Here is a 21,845-nt window from a genome sequence, read left to right as displayed (position 1 = left end):
GTACATATATTAGCATGTTTAATGACAGATACACATATATTAGTACCTCTTTTTTTTTTACCAGAATGTGTCATGCTAGACATATTTCTTTGCAGTTTACTTTTGTTTTGATTTAATCAATCAATATGCCATGAACATCTTTTCAAATAGGTTAACTTCACCTTTTAATAACAGCATAGTGTTCCATTAGATGGAAGTACCCTGATCAATTTAAATAGTCTATATTGATGTAAGTTCATTTTTTTGCTATTGCAGAAAGTGCTATACTTGTCCAAACAATGTAACACTTGAATGCAATTGTGCATGACCAATTAAGTACTCCTGTGGATAAATGACAGGTCAGGAGACTGCACAATTTTGGAGTAGATGTCTTTTTTATTGCAGTAGCTATTACTAAATTACATTCCAGAGAAGCCCACCAATGATGTATGAGAACATCTATTTGCCTGTACTCTCACCACTAAATACTACAAATCTTTTTGTTAGCTGAAAAGTGGTATCACACTAATTATTAGTGAGCTTCAACATCTTTTCACCATATTTGCTCTATTTGTATTTCTCTGAAATGCATGTTTATATCCTGTGTCTCTTTTTTCTATTGCATTCTATATTATTTTCATATTGACTTAGAAAAATTGTTTATAAATTAAAGATATCAATAATCTATATATATTTCACAAAAAATATCTCTCGGTCTGTTGTTCGTCTTTTAATTTTCTTCATAGTGTCTTTGGCCATGCCCAAGATTTTAATTTTAGAGATTGTTTAGAAAGACTTTACCACTCTAAAATGTAAACGATATTTTCCTATCGTTTTTTTCAAAATTACATGATCATTTTTTTCAAAATTACATGGCAATAATGTAACAGTTAAGAGTACAGTCTCTCCCACCAACCTGCCTGAGTTCAAATCTTGACTATGCTGTGTAACTTCAGGAAAGTTTCTTTGTGCCTTGGTTGACTCAGCTTTAACTGGGGATACTAATAGCATCTAAACATCATAGGACTGTTATGAGGATTAAAGAGTTAGTACATACAAGATGCTTAGAACATGTCTTGCAACCCAGGAAGTTTCAATGAATATTAGCTACTATTATTTTGCTGTGTCTTAATGACAGTAGTTTTCCAAAATATTTTAATACCTAATATGACCCATAAATAAACACTCCAGAAATACATCCTATCCTTACAAATGATCTTAATCTTCCTGCCACCTGCCTGCACCAGTAAAAATGAAACTCTGTAACTGAAGGCAGACAGAATGAGAGGGGCAGGGTGCCACGCAAATCAAATAGAAATACCAGCTGCAAACACTCAACAAGCTATAAGCAAATAGAAAAACATATGGTAGCAATTATATGTTTCAACTGTGGGTCTTGCCCTGACAGGACTCTAAAACAGCACCTGCGCAAACCTGGCTTATTCCAGCTGAGACAAATGTGCCTTTCACATTTAAAGGAAGCTTGTTTTGTATACAGTTAGCCAATACAGTTAGCAACTCTAAGGCATAGTCTTGGGCAACTTTACATTGCTATTCAGACAGCCTGATGGATGTCCTTGTTAGACATTGAACCTGAGAGACCAAGATTGTTCATTGTTTTTACAGTGGTAACGTGTGCCCATGCTTTGTTAATCATCACTGAAATCTACCAGAAAGGCACATGCTGCCCCAGTATAGCCAGTTCTTCTTATGATTCTTTTATCTCTTCCATATCTATGAATACCTTTTTTGGCCTAAAAAAGAATTTTTTTCTTTTTCTTGGTGAGTCTTACAAGAGTTTTCTCTATAACATTTATATATCTTGAGGAACAGCTTTTGGCTTTACTTACCACTTCTTGTTATCTTTTTACTTTCTAATTTATTTTATCTATTTCTGATTCTTACCTATCTCATTTGCGTTGACACTGACAGGAAACAGAATGGTAAAGATGGCTTTTAGATTGTCCTCGTTTCTGAGCAAACAATTCATCTCCATTACTTTCTTTGATTTATTTTGTTGTTTTCTGGTTGCTCAAGTTAAATAGTCTTTTTCTTTTCAGCTACTCTCATTTCATAATAAAAGCATTTAGTTGTGGCATTTTTTTTTTAATTTCCAAGGACAGGGTGACCAGAGCAGACAGCAAGGGTACAAATGATGTATAAACTTAGAGTTGTTCTCTCAAAAAAAGGCCTGTGTGCCAGATAACTGCAGAGAAAATGGTATACTGTTAGTATTGAGAACAACTTTAAGGAGAGTCAAAGTCCTATGCTGTACAAATGAGAAATCTGATGCAGATAATGATATAATATGCCTGATATTAAAAAGCCAGATATCCTCACACTGAGTCTGTGCTCTAGTTGAGCAAGAAGTATTAAAAAACAACGTAATGGAGAACTACTTCTTTCCCTACTTCCTTTCTCTCTGCATGATAGCACATCACCTAGTATCCCACAAAGAACCTAGTAAACTTTCCTTTCATAATCAACCCAAGCCCAAAATACTGTGCAAATTCTGTTTTCAAAGTTGAGCTTCAGCTAAGCACTACCCAGGCCTCCAACCTCCCCAAATTGGAGGAAAATTCTGGAAAGCAGAAAAACAAAGTCTACTGTTGGTGACATCTACTTTGTGAATTCTAGATGCAAGCACAGGAAGCTTGAATAATTAATTAACTCGGTGGGAAAAAGTATGTCACAATTATTTGGGCATTTATTATGGTTCTGATCCTTCTGTTTTCTCCCAGTCACCACAGAGTGACCTTATGGATTTAATTTAATCTTGCAGCTCTTAACCAGAGCTTGGGGAGAGGTGGGGTAAGCCTATCCACACCACCTTGGGAGTTTTTGTCAATATTAGACACTCTCCACTCCTGGAATGATAAACAGTGATCTAATCAAAGAAGAGGAAAGACAACAAGAGACGAAAAGGAATCTAGGAACCTAGTTTGAAAACAATTCGAAATGAGAACAGATGTTCTGTGAGGAAAATTTTGATTAGCATGAATGTCCAACAACAGAAAAATAAATTATATTACAGGCATCCATATTGTGGAGTATGTTTATAACTACTATAATTACTTTTAATAACATGAGGAAAGATGTGTAGTTTAACTTTCATTGCAAAGTGGAGGATACAAAAATATATACATAATATGATCTCAACTATTTAAATGTTTATGTACACAACAAGAAGGTTGAATGGGAAAGTCATCAAAATGTTAACAGATATTTGTTTTGAATGGGATTAGTGAAGAGTTTTTAAATTCTTTTCTCTTTACACCTGTCTTTGTATTTCCAGTGTTTTTCTCAGATGCATTATTGCTTTTATAATCAGAAATAAATCAAGAAAGGTTTTATAGGTAAAAACTTCAAATCTGTGCCTTCTCTTTTTTATAATCAGTTCCAGAGAGAGAAAAGAAAAAAGAAAAGGAAAATAGAGAAGGAAAGGGAGGGGAGGAGAAGAGAAAGTTATAACTTGGAGAAAAGGAAATGCTGGTTTACCAGTAGGGGTGATATTCAAAATCTTTAATGGGAGTCTGGTCCAGGCTCCAGAGCAAGAACAATTTGACTGCAGCTAACTGGTTCACTTACGCCGGTGTACTCCCTCTGCATGTCAGATTGTTTTCAGGCTCCCTTTAGAAAGGAGGTTTGCTGGGAATATCCTGACCATCACTTTGAACCTTTGAATACACTGTCTCCTTGCACAGAGCACATTTCCCTCTATCTGCCTCTGTCAAAACCCTGCTCAGGTGTTTTGTCTTCCATGAAGTCTTTCCTGGCTATCCCAGTCAAAATATACTTCCTTCTCTGTTCCCCACACCTCTAATGTAGTACTTACAATAAACACTGCCTCAGGGAATAGCAATTATGTGTCCTATTATCTTACCTGCTAGTCTATACAGTCCCAGCAGGGCAGGGGCTGTATCCCACAGGACCTAACATGGTAGAAATCACATTTGAATCCTCATCCAGCTATTATAGCAAGGATGATATTATTATTGACTCTTTGTCATCACAGGGTACCTTCCAGAAAGTTCGTGGGGTTAGGGTAGCCAATTGCCTTTTGCAACTTTGGGTTGCAGATTTGCTCACATACAGGACCTGAACAGCTTACTGAGGTGGTAAAACAGACAGGTTTCCTAAATCAGCCCCTCTGAAAAGAGAGGGGAGCTGGCCTAATTGCAATGGAATTCCTTCTATTGATGGTGAGAGTAGAACTAGATATACATGAAAATGCTCCTTTTTTCTGGGGGCGAGGGAGGGAGTAGGAGGGAATGGGGAAGCAAAAAGGCTATATCAGGGAGGTGTCATCTGGATGTACTCTCAGAGATACCTATAGGGAATACTGGGTGATGCTTTTGCAAAAAGACAAAAGGTTGCAGTGAAATAGTCACTGTCACAGACTTAAACACAAAATCAAACCCACTACATCGGTTTGCTAGGGCTTCCGTAGCCAAGTACCACAGACAGGGTGATTTAAAGTCCAAGGTCAGGGTGGTGGTAGGGCTGGTTCCTTCTGCGGCCTGTAAGGGAAGGGTCTGTTACAGGCCTCTCTCCTTGGCTTGTGGATGGCTGTCTTCTGTGGTCTCTTCATATCATTTTCCCTCTATGCATATATCTCTCTGTCTAAATTTCCCTTTTTTATAAGGATAACAACCAGTGTATTAGATTAAGGCTCACCCATATGATCCCATTTTAACCTGATTACCTCTGTAAAGAGCCGAATAAGATCACATCTGGTAGTGTTGGGGATTAGGACTTCAACAAATGAATTGGCAGCAAGGGGGCTGGGGGACAAAATTCAACCTATAATACCTACTCCCATTTTAGGGGATAATCCAAAACCAAACCTAGACATCATCAGATAGGCCTGAACTGCTTCTCTGGCCATACTGCATGGGAACTGCCGCCCAGCATTATCCCTGGGAGCAAAGGTAGCAGAAACACAAATCATAGCAGCAATAGGTAAGGTACAAGACAGCACTCATGTTGCCAAGGAGGTTGGCAATCTTCTGGAGCTTGGCTTCTGTTTTTCTGTCTAGCTTCTGCCAGCAGGGATAGGCCTGCCACAAACAGTGACAATGACAGTATGTCCTGGTACTTCAGTCTGGAGGGCTTTGCACGGGCAGAAGACAGCCTGAGAAAAGTAGTAGTCCTTTAAATATGCAACCCAGCAAGATAGGCTAAACATATCTAAATGTCTCTACCCAACCCCAACATAACTGATAAAATCATAAAACTGGACACCACTGAGTAAAATATATTAATCTGCTTTCACTGCAATTAAAATTGAAGTCACAAATATGTTCCAAAAAATAATTAAATATCTCAACTGTAAACATGTGACAAATATATTTTACATCACTATTCCTTAGTTTCAATCCTTTTCCAATACACCAAAGAACTAACATACAAAAGACATCACAGAATAAAATGAGGATATTTTAAATATAGTTACACTGTCTTAAATGGCCCATGACACATTAACACAATCATTTAAGTTAATGCATAACTTGATGTAGTGAACAGGAAATTATCTCATTTAGAAGTATCTGGCCAAAACGATAGACCAGAGAAAATATACATAGTCAACAATTTCCAGTTAGAGCACAAAAATGGATGAGGACTGCTGAGCTCATATATGTATCCTTACTAGAAGTCTACATAGTTCATTTTGTTTTATTTATAATCTTTGAATATATTACCACAATGAACAATTACATTGAGATGGTGAGTAATAAGTGTGTATAGTGAGTAAGGAAGAAAAAAATCAATTTAGAGATTAATGATTGAGGGTGGATTGTAGTGAAGATTCCAAGTAATCCAGTTGCTAAAATTTGGTGTAAAAAAGATAAAGTGGTTCCCTTTAAACCTCAAAAGTATCTGGTTAATGTTCTGAAAAATACATAAAACTTTATCTACCAGCACTCTCTCAATGTTAGTTGTGCAGGATTCATGTGCTGGTTTCTGACCTCTAGTGGTAAAGTTGTAATAAGGTCCTCAAATATACTCAGTTCTGAATTACTGCTCCCATTGGGGAGGAATCCATCTATAAAGGATTAAAAGGAAGGTAGTTATCCACACTTACAGATGGCATTGGTCTCTTTGACCCTAGGTGGTTCTGGGATATTAGTGAACTCATTGGCTGACTTCCACTTAAACACTGATTTTAAGCCTATTCCAGCAAGCCTTATTCAAGAACTCCAGACAAAGCAATAGTCCTTGGGTTTGCGTTCAGACTCTTTTCTCTTCCTCCAACTTCTTCAGAGTACTGGTGACGTACATACTTGTACTCTTCAGAGTACATACTTGTAAGTATGCAGGTAAGTATACCAGGTAAGTGATAATAAGAAAACCCAAAAACAAGCAAGCGAAGAGAGGAAAGGATAATCAGTGTCCATATAAGGTGCTAACAAAGGCAAACATCCAAAAACAAAAAGTAATACTGATACACCAAGGAGAATGATTTGGACATCAGAAAAAAATCCTTCCACTATCATTGATAACTAGCCTTAAAATTCTGAAACCATAAAATGGATATAACCATTGCCCCCATAAGTCAGAGATTGCACTTCTAAAGAGAAAGTTTGCCAACACAGTAATTTTTTTTTTTAAATAACAGCAGAGCAAATATAAAATTTGGGGATAAGCATCTTTTTTAAGAAAAACAAAACTACTTCCCTGATGATAACAGGGCCATAATTTGATTCAAGTCTATTTCTGATAACGTAGGCGATGAAATTGGAAATTCCTCCATCTTAATTATAAGAGCTCCATAAAGATAGTGCTGTTTCTGAAGCTCACTACCTACGGTTCATATGACAGCCCTTTCCATTGTTCTAAATTTTGTCCTTCAGAATCCACATACACATGCAGTATTACCATACCCACTCTCCATACTTTTATCTCTGCTACTAGCACTTTCTTGTATTTGTAAGTATGCAGGTAAGTATGCCTATACTTTTATCATTGTTTACCTCTGTTCTCCATCTAGCCCTTCAACCAAAGTACCTACTGTTTATCTTTGCATAACCTTCTTCCTGTTCATAAAATCATAAATACATATATCAGAGTTGTCATTAAGGTGCTATAAAAAAGGATTATATTGTATACACTTTTCTGATTTTATTGTTTGTTTGCTTAACAAAAATACATTGTGAAATGCCCTCAAAGTTAACTGGTAGGGCTCTGTGGCAAATTGTATTTTCCAAAAATAGCCACAACAATATGTCCTGTTGCTCTTCCAAAACTTCCTGCTCTGCTATAAAAATCTGTAGTCTAGTCCTGCTTCTTGAACCTGGGTGGGTCTGCAACTGTCTTGAAAAACAGAATGTGGCAGAAGTGATGCTACTGAGTTCTAAGACTATGTCAGAGAGGATGGTACAGTTTCCACTATTCCTCTCCTCTTCTCCTCTCCCTCCTTCTACTTCCTCATTTTCTCCTCCACCTCCTCCATTTTCATTTCTGTCTCCTTCTCCTTCCCTCCTTCACTCCTCTCCCCTGGCCTCTCTCTCTCCCCCTGCCACCACTCTCTCCAAGCTGCCATGTTGGGAGGGAACCCAGGTTACATTGGGAGCCCAAATGTAGACGTTCTGGCAGACATTTCTAGTTAAGTTTTCAACCAACAGCCAGACTGCTGAACATGTGAGTGAATGAGCCTTCAGATAACTCCAGATTCTTTCCATCAAGTCCCCCTCAGCTTTCTTGTCTTCCAAATTAGGCCTCAGACACCATGGAGAAGACAATCCATTTCCATGGTGCCTATAGTCTCTGCTGAGTCTTGTCCAAATCTCTGACCCCCAGAATGCATGAGCATGGTAAAATTGTCTTTTATGTCAGAAAGTTTTGGGGAAATTTTGTTACATGGCATAGATAACTGGAACAGGATTAACTCGTTCTTTCTAATGGCTATATCATGTTTCAAAGTATGGCTATAACACACTTTAATCATTACCTTTGCAAGGAAATTCACCTGTTTTCAGTTTTTTGCCACTATGAACATTACCACAATAAATATTCTTGAATATATATTTGAGGTTTATGCTTTTATTTCCTAAGAATTATAGAGTAGAATTGCTGGATTAAATATGTATTTTGATTTTTACCAATTTTTTCAACCCTCTGAATCATAAGGGGTTTGTCTTTTGGGGGTAGGGAGATTTGTTTATCTTTTCTACTTTCTACATTTAATTTAATTTAAACCTTTCTTATTAATTCTCTTCTACTGTCTTTTATGGTTCCTTTTCTGATTATTTAAGGTGAACATTGAGTTCTTATATTTCTAATCTTTGTCTAACCCTAACCCTAACCCTGTCTGCACACAGCTTCCATTAGATCTTATAAGTTTGGTTATGTTGGGTTTCCCTTTTTTGTTTTAGAGATCTTACAATTTCTATTTTAGTTTCTAATTTGATTCAAGGATTATTTAGGAGGATAGTCTTTAAGTTTCAAATAATTGGTTAAATTATCTTTTAAATTTTATTTGTAATTTCATCAATTTACTTCTAATTTTAACAGATAATATGACCTAGAAAAGTCTCTACTTTCATTTTTATGTGTGTGGCAAAAAATATTTTTGTGTATGCCTGCATATATATGTAGTCTGTTTGAAGAATGCAAGATTCTGGAAAAATACCTCTCAGGTTGTGTTCCTTTTCTTTCAATAGGTATAGATATTATTCCTCTGTCTGATGCAAGTCTGATTCTTTTCCCTTCGTAAATAATTTCTTCTTTCTGTCTAGAAATTTATAAGATTTTTCTCTTCAGTCTTGGGATTCAGGAATTCCATCAGGATATGTTTAAGTGTGTACCTTTTCTTATCAATTCTGCCTAGAACTTAACAAGCACTTTTAAATGGAAATACAAGTCTTCATTAGCTCAGGAAAATTTGCTTAAGTTTGGCTTTTCTCTTGTAATTCACTCTGGAGTTCGTATTACACACATAATATGTGTCCTATATCTCTCCTGCCTTCTTCTAACAGTTAAAGTAGTCATTTCTGAGTTTGAAAAGGTATATTAGTGCTTTTCCTGATAATACTGAATCATTACATATATGAGCTAAATTATCTGATTACATTTGGACTAGAAAGCAGCCCCAAGTGAAGTATAATACAAATTTGCACACTAGATAATTCAATCAAGCATGATACTTTTCACTGTATTTTAAAATATGAACTTATTAATCTATTTCTATTTTTTAAAAATAAAATTCTAAAAGCAATACATACTGCTTTTAAAAAAATCTGTTCAGACAATGAAAGCAAAATCTTCCTCTACTACCCCAGGCCCAATCCTAAAGTGACTCACTCTTCATAGTTTCTTAAAGAACCTTTCAGAAATTCTTACTATAAATTTTTATAAAATTTTATAAAAATTTTATAAAAATTATTACTATATTCACAGCCTCTTTCCATCATCCTACCTACTATCAAAAAACTCTGACATTTACACCCTGACACCTTCCCACCTTCTACATGCTTACTTCCTACTGCCTTATTACATAGTTAGGACAAATTGGGGTTGGGGTGGGACTTACAGGTGAAGATCCAAAGGTGAGGTATCCTAAAGGCCCAGGCCTATTCACTACAGGTAGTAAAATAATCAAAAGAAAGAGGCATGGGGTGTTAGATAAAGCCTAGCAGTGGCAGAATTATGGTGAAAGGGGGAGAGTAAGAAATGTGGAGACAGAGGCTTTGTGGTATCTATGGGATATGAAAGAGTGAGAGACAGAAAAACTTTGTGGAAATGCAGATTTAAGAGGTGTTCATACAAGTTATGTTTTATATAGCTAGTGCTATATAAAATACAAGTTTCATATACGTTTCTTGAGGAATACAAATAAAGATTAGAATTACTTTTACTGAATCTATTCTGCTCACTTCATGTGTGCATTTGCATTCGTGTGTGTGTGTGTGTGTGTGTATGTATAGAAAGATGTATGGTCTACATACTTTAAAAAAATGGGATCATACTGTAAGTACCCTTTTGCACCTTGCTTTTTTCCCTTAAACATGTAAGATTGGTTTATTTATATCCTGCCTACTTCCTGCAAAGATCTGCATTAGTTTACAGTGAAATCACAGGCACATGACCTAAAATTGTTTACTTGATTTCAAGGACAGGAACCAAGAAATGTTAAGTGCCAAGGGAGAAACTATATTCATAAAATCAAGCTAATAATTTTATTTCATGAGTGTAATAAAAAAAATTGATAAGGTACTTTAAAAGTAGATTCTTAAGTAACCAAACGCCAGATACTACTTTTGAAGGGAAGAAATTAATGTTAATTTTTTAGAAGAACAATGAAAACTTAGGCCAGAGCTTAAAATGACAGTGCTTCTTAATATACAGAATATGCAGAATCTTAGCAGAAATTCAAGAGAGTGCTGTCAATTCTCAGTTGTTTATATAAATGGAGAAACTGAGATAACCAAAAATAATGAGTAATTTTTAAAGTATATTTCATTGGTTTTCATATATTTAGATGGATAAATGATCAGGAAAGAACTGACTTCAAACAAAGCAGTTTAGTTCCACTGCAAAGAATTTTTCTGTAATGACTGATAAACTGTCCATTTCCCACAATCCTCTCAGCTCTTCCAATGACCCCATCCATCTCATCCCTTCACTGGTGCAAAATAGTAGATTAAAGCAGAGTAATCCTTATAAATCTTCCCTCAAAGTAGGGCTATGTGGAGTCAGATCCTATCGGTGTGAAGGAGGAGGACCATGGAAATAAAGAAAACACTTTCTGATCCATCCATACCTTCAGCAGACTGGCTTCCAATCTTCCTCTCCACTCTCGTACCTGAAACCTTCCTGGACAATAAGTACGTAAGGATGATCCAGAAATTGGTATCAGTTCTGACCTCCACTCTGATCTCCATGCTCAGCGACAAATCAAACTCTGCTGGGAATAAATATGCACATCCCTAATATCTTGAATTATGAATCCTATTCCTATAATCTTACACTTTCCCACTCTCCCACACTTTCTGAATCTGTTCTTTACTTCTACTGTACCTTCACTATTCACCACCATTTCCCCAGTTTATCAGTCTCCTCTGGATTCCACTTGACTATACCTGAGTCAACCTTTTCAGTTTTATACATACAGGACCCTAAATTCCTTTTCCCCACCTTCTCTCATTGAACCCTTGCCAATAATTTACCTTGCTTAACCCAACTGATGTCTCTGCTTTTCCTCCCTGACTCCTGAGAATTGCTGGGAAAAAAATCACCTAATTGATGCAATAAACAAGTATCAGGTGTTTAGAATATACAGCTCTCAATCTGAAACCTGGTTCTGGGTTTTGTTCTGAAACAAATCCTGGTTTAGTTTTCACAGGTCTGCTTCTGTTCTTTGCCCCTGCCAGTTACCACTCTTGGTGAAGCAATTCCTTGTATGCTTGGTTATTTGTTACTGTAAACTGGTTTCCTTGGAAGTAATTTGCAGGATTTTTTTTAATCCTCCAAAATTTAAGTGTATTCTCCTTGAGATTTGTCTTTGGCTCTGTCAAGCTGCTAATGTTGGCATTATCAGGCTGGGACTTTAAACTGAATTCATAGCTTGAAGTGTTTTGGACTATCTCAGTAATTTGACTTTGGGCTGCTAATGTGTGAGGGTCAGTGCTGGTTGTAGCTTTTTAATTTGTTTTCTCTCCTGACAAGGCAACACTCCTTGCATTCTTCTGGGAGTGGGAAGGAGGGCAAAATTACTTCTGATTCATCCACACTGAGTGTGAAACCCTTTAGGGTGCTGTCTTTATGGTTGTCTCTTACCAGTCTCTAGGTTAGCTGGCCATCATCTTCTGTTACTACTACAAGACTTTGAAAACTGAAGCCAAAGGTGAGCCAGGATCATAGGTACCTTTTGTAAATTCTCCTCAAAATGCTTTCTCTTATTGTCCAAGCCCTTATTATCTCATCAACTCTGCAATGCTTTTAGAGTATTTTTAGTTATTTTCATCCAGAATGTTTAGTCTCTCCCACCCCCCCCAGTGGGAGGGTCACTGTATCTAACTACAAAACATATACACACATACAAGATATATATATATATCTGACACTCTGTAGGGAAGGCTGATGTAGCAGTGCCCAAACAGGCTTTGACTAACATACTTCTTTCTATAAGCACTGAAAGAGCTAGTCTGTTACTTGGTTTCTTTCCTAATTAAGGATTGAACAGTAATGACCCTCCCAAGAGAAATTTCCATCTTCCCCTCCTGTCTGCTGTAGGTGTGACTGTCTCAAATCTAGTGGTTACACTGATGCTATTGGTGTGTCTTGCTTTCCTTAGAGGGAACCCCAGACTTCTCAAATTTTAGTCAGAACAACATTCTGGGGCCTCACCTTATTTATTATACACCATTGGTATAATAAAACACAATCTACATACTGAACTATTAAAGTCAAATAAAGGTTATTTATACACACTTCCACAGTTTCCTGTATAAGAGTATTTTCATCTGATGCCTTTAAATTTGGAGAAGGAAGGCATATTCATTCATTACTTACTGCTTTGTTATCTTTTAAATAAATGACACAACATGTTCCAGTGCACTCCCAACCCACAGGTGAAGGTCTTTCCTTACCAGATTCAGTCCATAAAGTCCAGAATGGGTGACTGCTTCTCCAAATGTGTAAACCCTACTCTAGGCTACAGGGATGAGAAACAAGATGTCACCAAAGGAACAAGTAAATTTCCAGTAACCTACTCAAAGTAGAGAACATAATTGCCCAACAAATAATTCAAAATAGTTCTTCTAAAGATGTTCAGAGAGCTTTAAGAGAGCACACATAAACAATTTAACAAAATCAGGAAAACAACACAAGACCAAGGTCAACAAACAGAAATGTTAAGAGCTGAAGAACACAATGACTAAACTGAAGAATCAATAGAGAGCTTCAACAGCAGACTAGACCAAGTAGAAGAAAAAAAATCACTGAGCTTGAAGACATATCATTGAAATTATTCAGTAAGAGAAACAAAAAAAAGAATGAAAGGAACTGAAGAGAGCCTACTAAGAAAGACATACAGGACACCACTAAGAGAAAATCTATGCATCACTGGAGTCCCAGAAGAAGGGACTTTACAAGTGTGTTTTAAATTTTTAGATGTAAATTTTAACTACCTTAAGTGTAAATAGATTAAAGACATAGTGTGGCAATAAATGCCTTCATTTAAAAAAAGAAACATCTTAAATAAACAACCTAATTTTACACCTACAGTAACTACAAAAACTAAGTCCAAAGTCAGCAGAAGGAGGAAAAAAAATAAAAGAAATAAGTGAAAGAGAACAGAAAAACTTGAGAAAGGATCAACAAACTTAAGAGTTTGTTGTTTGAAAAGAAAGCAAAATTGATAAACCCTTACCTCAACTCACCAAGAGAGAACTCAAAATTATTAACAAAAGAGGACATTACACCTACTATGAACAATTATGTGCCAAGAAATAGAATGGGTTAATTCCAAACCAGAGATGGATAAATTCCTAAAAACATACAACCTACCAAATCTGAATCATGAAGAAATGGAAAATATAAACAGAACAAAAAGGAGATTGAGCCAGTAATCAGAAATCCCTTAACAACAACAAAAAAACAGGACCACATGGCTTTATGGGTGAATTCTACCAAACATTTAAAGAATGAATGCAAATTCTTCCTACACTCCTCCAAAAATTTGAAAAGGGAACTCCCAAACTCATTTAATGAGGCCAGCATTACTCTGATACCAAAGCTAGATAACAACTACAAGAAAAGAAAACTACAGGCCAAATCCCTGATGAATGTAGATGAAAAATTCTCAACAAAATACTAGCAAATCAAATTCAGTAGTATATTAAAAAGATCATACCCCATGATCAAATGGGATTTTTCCTTGGCATGCAAGGGTGACTCAAATCAATAAATTTGATAAACTAAATTAATAGAATGAAAGACAAAAATCGTATGTTCATCTTCAGAGAATTAGACAAAATTCAACATTCTCAGGATAAGAACTCTCAACAAAATAGGTACAGAAGGAACGTACCTCAACAGAATAAAGGCCATATATGACAAACTCACAATTAACATCATACTCAATGGTGAAAAGTTGCTTTTCCTCTAACATTGGTAACATGACGAGGTCCCACTCTTATCACTCCTATTGAACATAGTAATGCACTGAAGTCCTTAGAACAATTAGGCAAAAAAAAGAAGAGCATCCAGATCAGAAAGGAGAAGTCAAATTGTCTCTGCAGATGCAATGATCTTACATATAAAAAGTCCTAAAGACTCCACCAAAAACAATGCTAGAATTCAGTAAAGTTGCAGGATACAAAAATCAACATACAAAGCTGTTGTGTTTATACACCCACAATGAAATATCTAACAAAGATATAAAGAAAACAGTCCCATTGGCAAGTATCAAAATAACTTTGTATTTTTATATTTTAACCAAGGAAGTGAAAGATATGTACACTAAAAACTATAAGGCATTGATAAAAGAAAATGAAGACACATATAAACTGATCAGAAGAGTTAATATTGTTAAAATGTCCACACTACCCAAAGCCTTCTATAGATTTAATGCAATCCCAATGATCACATTCTGTTATTTCTCCACCCCAAAATAGTCATTCCTTGTTAATTTATGCACATTTTGAAACTTTATTAAAATACTAATATTAAATCAATTAAAATAATTATGCCTATATAAACCTTTATTAAAAATTAAATAAACCTCTAGCAAATTGAATTCAAATTGAGATTACCTGGAAAAATGCCTCAGAACCTAAGAAAGGTACTATTGTACCTTTATAGTACATATACACAGAAGCTAGAATTTGAAGTGTTTACTCTTTTTCCTACAGAAAGTCATTTAAACATTTTTATCAGGAGAGCAAAATTCAAATTCACCACCTTATCTACCCTGTCCCCAGCCCCATGTTTTCACAGTTCTCCTTTATGCAGTTTCTAGTCCTTAAGGTATTTACATCTCCCTACCTCAGTTTACTCGGCTTTAAATCACTTGTGCCAAGTTCTGAGCCTTCACACATGAATGTAATTCATAAGTTATGTAATTCATAAGTTAAGAAAACACAAGTCAATATGCAAATATACTAAGCAGTATCACTAGAAATAACTTACATACCTAATCTAGTAGCCACACTGAGTTATCAGATCAAAAGTGATCCCATTAAGCAGTTAACTCATCAACTGAAAGCCCATTCCATTAGCCATGTTGGTTAGTATCAGATGAATATTTAAGTTAAACTACAACTGTTTCCTTTTTATTATTCCCAGCATATAGTAGTCATCAACAAAGATCTGTTGAAGTAATGTATCAAAAACCAATTTTCACATTATATGCATCTAATAAAAATTATGTGGCAGAGACTGCTATTCATTCCCCTAACATACATCTCTTTCTAAAGAACGCCCAAATTTTAGCCGAACATATGGCAGTCTGACATAAAGCCACTTTTTCGGCCTCTTTTGCAGCTAGATGTGACCACATGACTAATTTCTTAACAGTAAGATGTAAGTGGAAGTGTCCTATGGCAACTTCCAAAAATCTGTGTCACTGGCAATTGCCTATTGCTCCCTTCTCCTTTGTCCTCACTCCATAGTATGTAGATATGGTGACTAGAGCTCTAGCCAACCACCATAGTTTAGGAAAATAGGGGCCATGTCTTAGGTATGACAGTGAGCTAAAACAATCCTAGATCCCCAAAAACTTCATGAAAAAGAGCATGCTCATCAGTCCTGGATGCTATCTGTCTCTGGAATTTACTTTAATTCTTTGTCTTGGAAAACCCATAAAATCAAGTTCTTTTGGATAAAGGACAGCAGATTTATAAATGGGAGACTTTCACAGACATATGCTGTGGGAGCACATCTCTCAGGGAAAACAGGATGATCTTTGTTTAAGTAATTATGTTTACTCTTAAGATAGATGCTATTGCTCTTTACTAGGAGTCAGAGTATCTAGGTTTAAGTCTTACCTCTGCCACTAACTAGCAAACCAGTCTACTTCTTTAAGCTTTTTTAGACACCTATGTAATAAGATTTCCTTGAGTCTTAAAATACAATGTATATGAATGTGTTCCACAGTATAAATTACTATACACAAAATGGTTGACGAGAATAATTATAAGATACCTGTAGATAGAATCTCTGTCTTATATTGTGTCCCCAGTAACAAGTATTCAAAAAATATTAGCTGAGTAATAATTTTTAAGTACTTGCTAAATAAGTGAGTTATTCTGCTTTGGAGTGGAATAAAATCCAAAGATCTTTAGCATTAATTAAACTAATACTTGAGTCCCTTAGGGATGCAATTCTTAATCTTCTTATCAGTCAAAAAGATACACGGGTGTGAAGAAATAAGCCTAGCTAATGCATTTATCTGGTTCAAAAGCAGACCCCTATTTGCTATAGCAAATGATTTAAACTAGAATGAAAGTGTGGTACAGAAATGAAATTTTTATGACACTTTTTTCCCTTGAAATTACAAAATTACACATAAAAAAAGTTTTAATATTTAAAGTACTAACCCTAACATATTAAATGAAGGATTTCTCCACACTGGACTGTGGCTAAAGTATTTTATTAAATTAAGTATGTTATTTGCAAATGGTTTCATAAGAAATTTTAAAAGCAAAGTTATAAAACATTTTCAATAAAAAAGTACAGAGTTAACAGCAAAATTACATTTTCTTTATAGTACAAATAAAAACATTTTGTTTCTGATATATTGTCTGAAAATTTTATAATATATTCTCCAACTGATAGCTGCAATATTGTATTTTAATGAGAAGCCTTACAGTTAATTCAATCATCTGTTAATAACAGGTTCATCATTTGGACCATAAAAGTCAATTGCTCAACTTTTAGGAAAACAACAAAGTTTGTCATCCTATAATGGTGAAGTTATAAAAGGCTTTTCAGGATGTGGATGTATTCTAGCCTTGTTTTTCTATTAAATTCTGTAAAGAGGCATTAATACTGTAAACTTGAATTACATTTTAAAAATAAGCACCATTAACATATACATTCTACATAAACTTACTTTTAAATGACATTTTTTTGGCCACACAAACACTTAAATCTGTTTTCTTTACCATGTAAATAAATATAAGCAATATTTAACCACAACACAGAAAAATCATCAAACTTCACCTCATTGCACAGTGGAAAAGCACTTAGAAAAAGCACTTGGAAAAAAGCAGCACACATTATTTTTGTGTCTTTTTTATACATTTTGTTATTTCCTTATATTGAGAGCAGTTAAAACATTGTCAGAGCAATTTCCTGAGTTACAAAGTTTCCAATTTTCAGCTCAGAAATAACCAATCTTGCTATTATGTTTCCTTTTTCTAAGCATAAAAACACTTGAATTTAAAAAGAAGAAGATGAAAATAAAAGACTAGAAACAATCCAACGAACTGTTTAGTTTTTCTTCTCAAAGTGTTTTATAAGTCAGGATTTCTACTATATAATATGTCCTGTATTTAAAGGCCATACAATTGCAAATAGTAAGGAAACACTAATAAATTGAAAAAATCTGAACTTGAAAATAATAGAGAGATATATGAACAGCCAATAAATGTAAGACAGCATTCTTCCATGTCTCACACTGATAAGGAAGTAGATGGTTGAAAATACTGTTAAGAGTCTCCCTCAGTCCAGCCCCACTTCCCCTGCGGTTTCCACATTAGTTCTTTTTCCCCTGGTGAATACTGGTAAGAGACTACTGAAAGGATACAGTTGTTACTAAAACCATCCAAACTACAGAACTGCTGTACTTGCAAAATATTAATATGTTTGCAAAGAGCTATTCTAATGCTTCATGTATTAGCACAAAATATACAAATACATGAAAACTTTGATAATCCCCACTATCATTACTTTTGATACACAGAATTAGAAATGGGCAGAAGAGAAAAAACTGATAATCCTTAAACTATGTTTCCTTTTGGCATATAGAATTTAGAAATGGGCAAAACAAGAAAAGAGCAATTATAAAATTTTCTTCCATAATTCTGTGTTGCTAGATTGCGGCAGAAAGTTTAGGATTAAACAACTTGATAAAGACACATATGACATTCAAAATTTGCCTATATATTTATGAATGAATGATGATTAAGAAGAAATGCCCTTATCAAAATAAAGCATAAAATTAAAGTGGATACAGTATAAAATATAGATTCTTCATTTGGTTTCTGCCCACAAAATACATCCTCTTTTTCTTTTTGACTGCTCCCACATTAACCATAATTATAGTAATACTGAAATAAGTCTAGCTGCAGTGCTCAAAAGCGATGTTTTTTTTCAATTGGGTGAGGAAATATAAAAACACAGAAAATGAGTATGCAGCTGTACACATTCAAACAATTCCAGTTTTAGCATTATTACATTTCTAATTGTTACATATTAACTTATACATAGAAATATTATAATTGTAGTTTTATAATATGTTGTCAAAATGAACTGCTTTATTTTTAATGTATATAATTCTTCTAGACATCACAAGAAAGTATGCTAAGCTGCTGGCATTTTTTTAAACAAATTATTACAAACATAAGCATATGAATACTTCAATGCCAGTCACTAGCTATTTCTAAATAATAAACACATTTTTATTTTTGTGGAAATAAATTCAATGATACAAGTCTTATTTTAAAAGCATGCTTTCAAGATATACAAAAACGTGTTTCTGAGTTTTATTTTCATTAGAATGTCTTCTCTTTTGGGAAACCATTCTCTAATTCAGGATTCTCTCAGTAATAGTTCAAACCTGTAATTCTTGAACCAGATGACTTTTTAAGCTTATCAAAAAGCAACATTGTTGTTTGCTAAAACTGTATATATTAAAAATATTTTCCACATCCAAAGTTTAATTTGTTTAATCTACTGTCTTATACTGGAAAATCATACTTTACTACTGTAAGGTTGGAGGCACCAGAGGGAGGGGTGAGCACTTCGGACACTGATGACGTGCCAAAGTCCCCGGCTGCTGCCCCCTCCCAACCTGAAAAATGTGCCTTAGGCTAGCCAATCCTCGAGCCGCTGTAAATCTAAGCTCTGCCTCCCCCTACCTTCTTTAAAAACTCCCCACCTGTCTAGTTGCGCATGACTTCTCCGGCCTGTAACTAGCCAGACCAGGAAACATCGCTCAGGATTGCGCTCAAATAAACTGCCTGGCCCTTTGTTGCCTCTTGTCGCCTGCTTATTTTGGTTAGAATTTATCTTACAACTACATTAAACTTGTGTAAAGGAAATTATAATGGACATACTAACAGAACTTTTTAGCTCACCAAAAAACAAGTCAACGGAAGTTTCCTTTCAGAAAGTTGGCTTTTTAAAAATAAAGGTAAAAAACTTTTAAACTGTAAGGATTCCTTTTATAATCATTATCAAAAAAATTTTTTTTAATTAATAGGATTTTGACCTACTGCAGTTGAGAAGTTTCATGCCTCAAATATATGAGATAGCTCTTTAGTACTCTCCTAAATATCACTTATACAGATAGTTCTAGAAGCAGTTCTATGAGACTGTAACACTTGATAGATATCTGTTTCCCTTTTGAAAACTTTTCTACCTTTGGAAAGGTATAAAACTGCAATGTAATATCAGACCCCAATACAATCTGAGATCTCCTAGAAAATGTATACATGGAGAACAAAGGAACAAAAGGTTAAGAGATCAGGATCATTTACAAAGCAAAAGAAAAGTGCAACAGCCTAGCATGTCTTCCTGTAGGATATGGCAAAATGAAATAAAAAAGTATTCAAGTGTTTTTGTTAGATCTCCTTTGATTCATTACTACTAGGACTACTGCTTCCTTTTTCAGTATAAGCTATTCTAATGCCTCATGTATTAGCACAAAATATACCAATCCATGACCCAGATCTCAAAGCACTCAAAGCACCTCTCATAAACATTTTTAGGACTTACTAAATGTCAAACAATTAGTACAAAAGTAACATTTCTCTCTAAGAAAGAATCAGAGTACTTCACACTTTAAAACTGCAGCTAATAATTTTCTTAGACATTTTGTAATCAATAAAAATTCTCAATATTTTTAACAGATAATGTATTTGGCATTTTGATTCAGTAAAAAATTAAACTTTTGAATTTTGTCAAATTCAAAAAATAAAACATCATCATAATGTTTTCCTGTTTTGTAAGTGGACATTATTTTTAATAAAACACATGTTTGCAGTAAAACTAATCGTAAATAAAACTATTATTAACCTACAAATCTTCACACTTCCAAGTCAAGGTTGTTTATTTTATTTTAGCATGACTTTCAAGCACCCTGGTTTAATTTCAGAGAACCTGCAGAAATGAGAAAGAGAGTTATTTTGAAGATAAAAATTTCAAACTCATTAAGGAATATATCTTGTAACCAATTACAAGTGCCTGTGCTAAATGTAATATTTACTATCAAAGCACTCTCCTTTATTACATCAATATCCAAGACCAATATTTATGCTTATGCTCTTTTCTACTGTCAAAACAAATACAATCCTAAGGCTTGGGGCTACTCCTAACTTACTAGAATTTAAGATTTTTCAATACTCTCAAGCCTGAATTTGACCTTCATGAAGAAAGTGTTGTATGATGGCTATGGTGATGTCTACATGACATTATTTCTATGCATTATGTCAGCACCAAGAAATCTCTAATATAATAGGTAAATCTGACTCATCAGGCCATGAAATGCTTTCAGCCCCCTCAGGATAGAATTTACACACTAGTCTCTAAAACAGATCATTAATCCCAACATGATAATGTTCTGGTCTAATTACTCCCTTTGTAAAAGTAACTCTAACATGTCATCTGTTTTCATACTCAGAATTAATGCTATCATTTTCTATAACATAGCCTAACAACATTTTATTACATGGCATAAGCAAAATATGCTATACTAATTGAACTACAAGCAGGAAGGGAAGTACTTAATGTTATGTACATCCTCAGGAAATCTATCCATCAATAGATCTTTATTCTAGGACTTTTCTTGCCATTTTATGTTATTGCATAATAATCTCTTAATGAGAAAGGACATTTCATGTTTGTCAGCTGAGATCATTAATAGCATTTAACTTACAAAGATGTATAAATTCATATTAATGGAGTGTTTTCTGCTAAAGTTTAAACATATCCAAATTATAACTATATTTCAGCAGAAGCCCAATTCCTTCAAAAATCCACAAATATTACCAAAGGAATAATTAAAGAGCAACCTTACACTATGGTATGTATAATCTAATTATCTTGGATAATACATTATCAAAAAATGCAAATATACTTAATTTTAGATTTTAAATTTATGATAGAAATAGTTTTGTCAGATGATTACTTCAACAACAACCATATTTTTCTTTCATTTTTAGATTACTGGACATCATAAATCCAGCAGGGAATGTTACATCATAATTCAAGCATGAATTTAGGGCTAAAATCACATGGTTAAATTTACTTAACTATTTTAAGAAGTCATTCTGAGTATACTATTAATTTTACTATCTGTGTACAGGCTATTGCCATTATCAACAACAGAAATCTTTACTCACCTGAAGCTATGGCTTGTGAGGTATTTAATGACAGCTGGTTTGATTCTAGCAACTCCCCCCTGGCTGTGGTTTCCTCTCCCCGTAATCACAGAGAGATAGGGCTTACCACCACTCTGCTTAAATTCTGTTATGACAGGAATTGGAACAGTTACAATTCATTTATCTTATATTCTCAATAGAAAACAAACTTCAATTACTCAAACACATATGAAATATTTGCATGGAGATTTAGAGATTTATTATTTCAAAAAGCCCTAGAATTAATGTTTTTGATGTATGTAAGTATGCAGGCGTCAT

At 34.6% G+C, this 21,845-nt stretch overlaps 1 protein-coding gene across 11 annotated transcripts in view; it reads right to left on the bottom strand.

Moving 5' to 3' along the window:
* Nucleotides 1-474: 474 nt before the first annotated feature.
* Nucleotides 475-21,845, bottom strand: part of N4BP2 (NEDD4 binding protein 2) — a 135,695-nt gene continuing 114,324 nt past the window's right edge. For 10 of the 11 annotated variants that reach the window (XM_036908514.2, XM_057502163.1, XM_036908515.2 and 7 more), the window contains 2 exons: nucleotides 21,549-21,672; nucleotides 16,558-20,307 (listed from right to left, as the gene is read on the bottom strand). In XM_036908514.2, the coding sequence (XP_036764409.2) occupies nucleotides 20,262-20,307; nucleotides 21,549-21,672 (170 nt within the window). In that variant the 3' untranslated portion in view covers nucleotides 16,558-20,261. Of the gene's footprint in view, nucleotides 5,114-16,557; nucleotides 20,308-21,548; nucleotides 21,673-21,845 lie in introns of those variants that run through there. The other variant, XM_036908521.2, reaches the window with a different exon arrangement.

This window comes from Manis pentadactyla, chromosome 5 (assembly GCF_030020395.1).
Source record: "Manis pentadactyla isolate mManPen7 chromosome 5, mManPen7.hap1, whole genome shotgun sequence".
NCBI classification, from domain to species: Eukaryota; Metazoa; Chordata; class Mammalia; order Pholidota; family Manidae; genus Manis; species Manis pentadactyla.
Note: the sequence above shows the minus strand (reverse complement) of the source record. Positions and strands in the feature narration are given on the sequence as shown.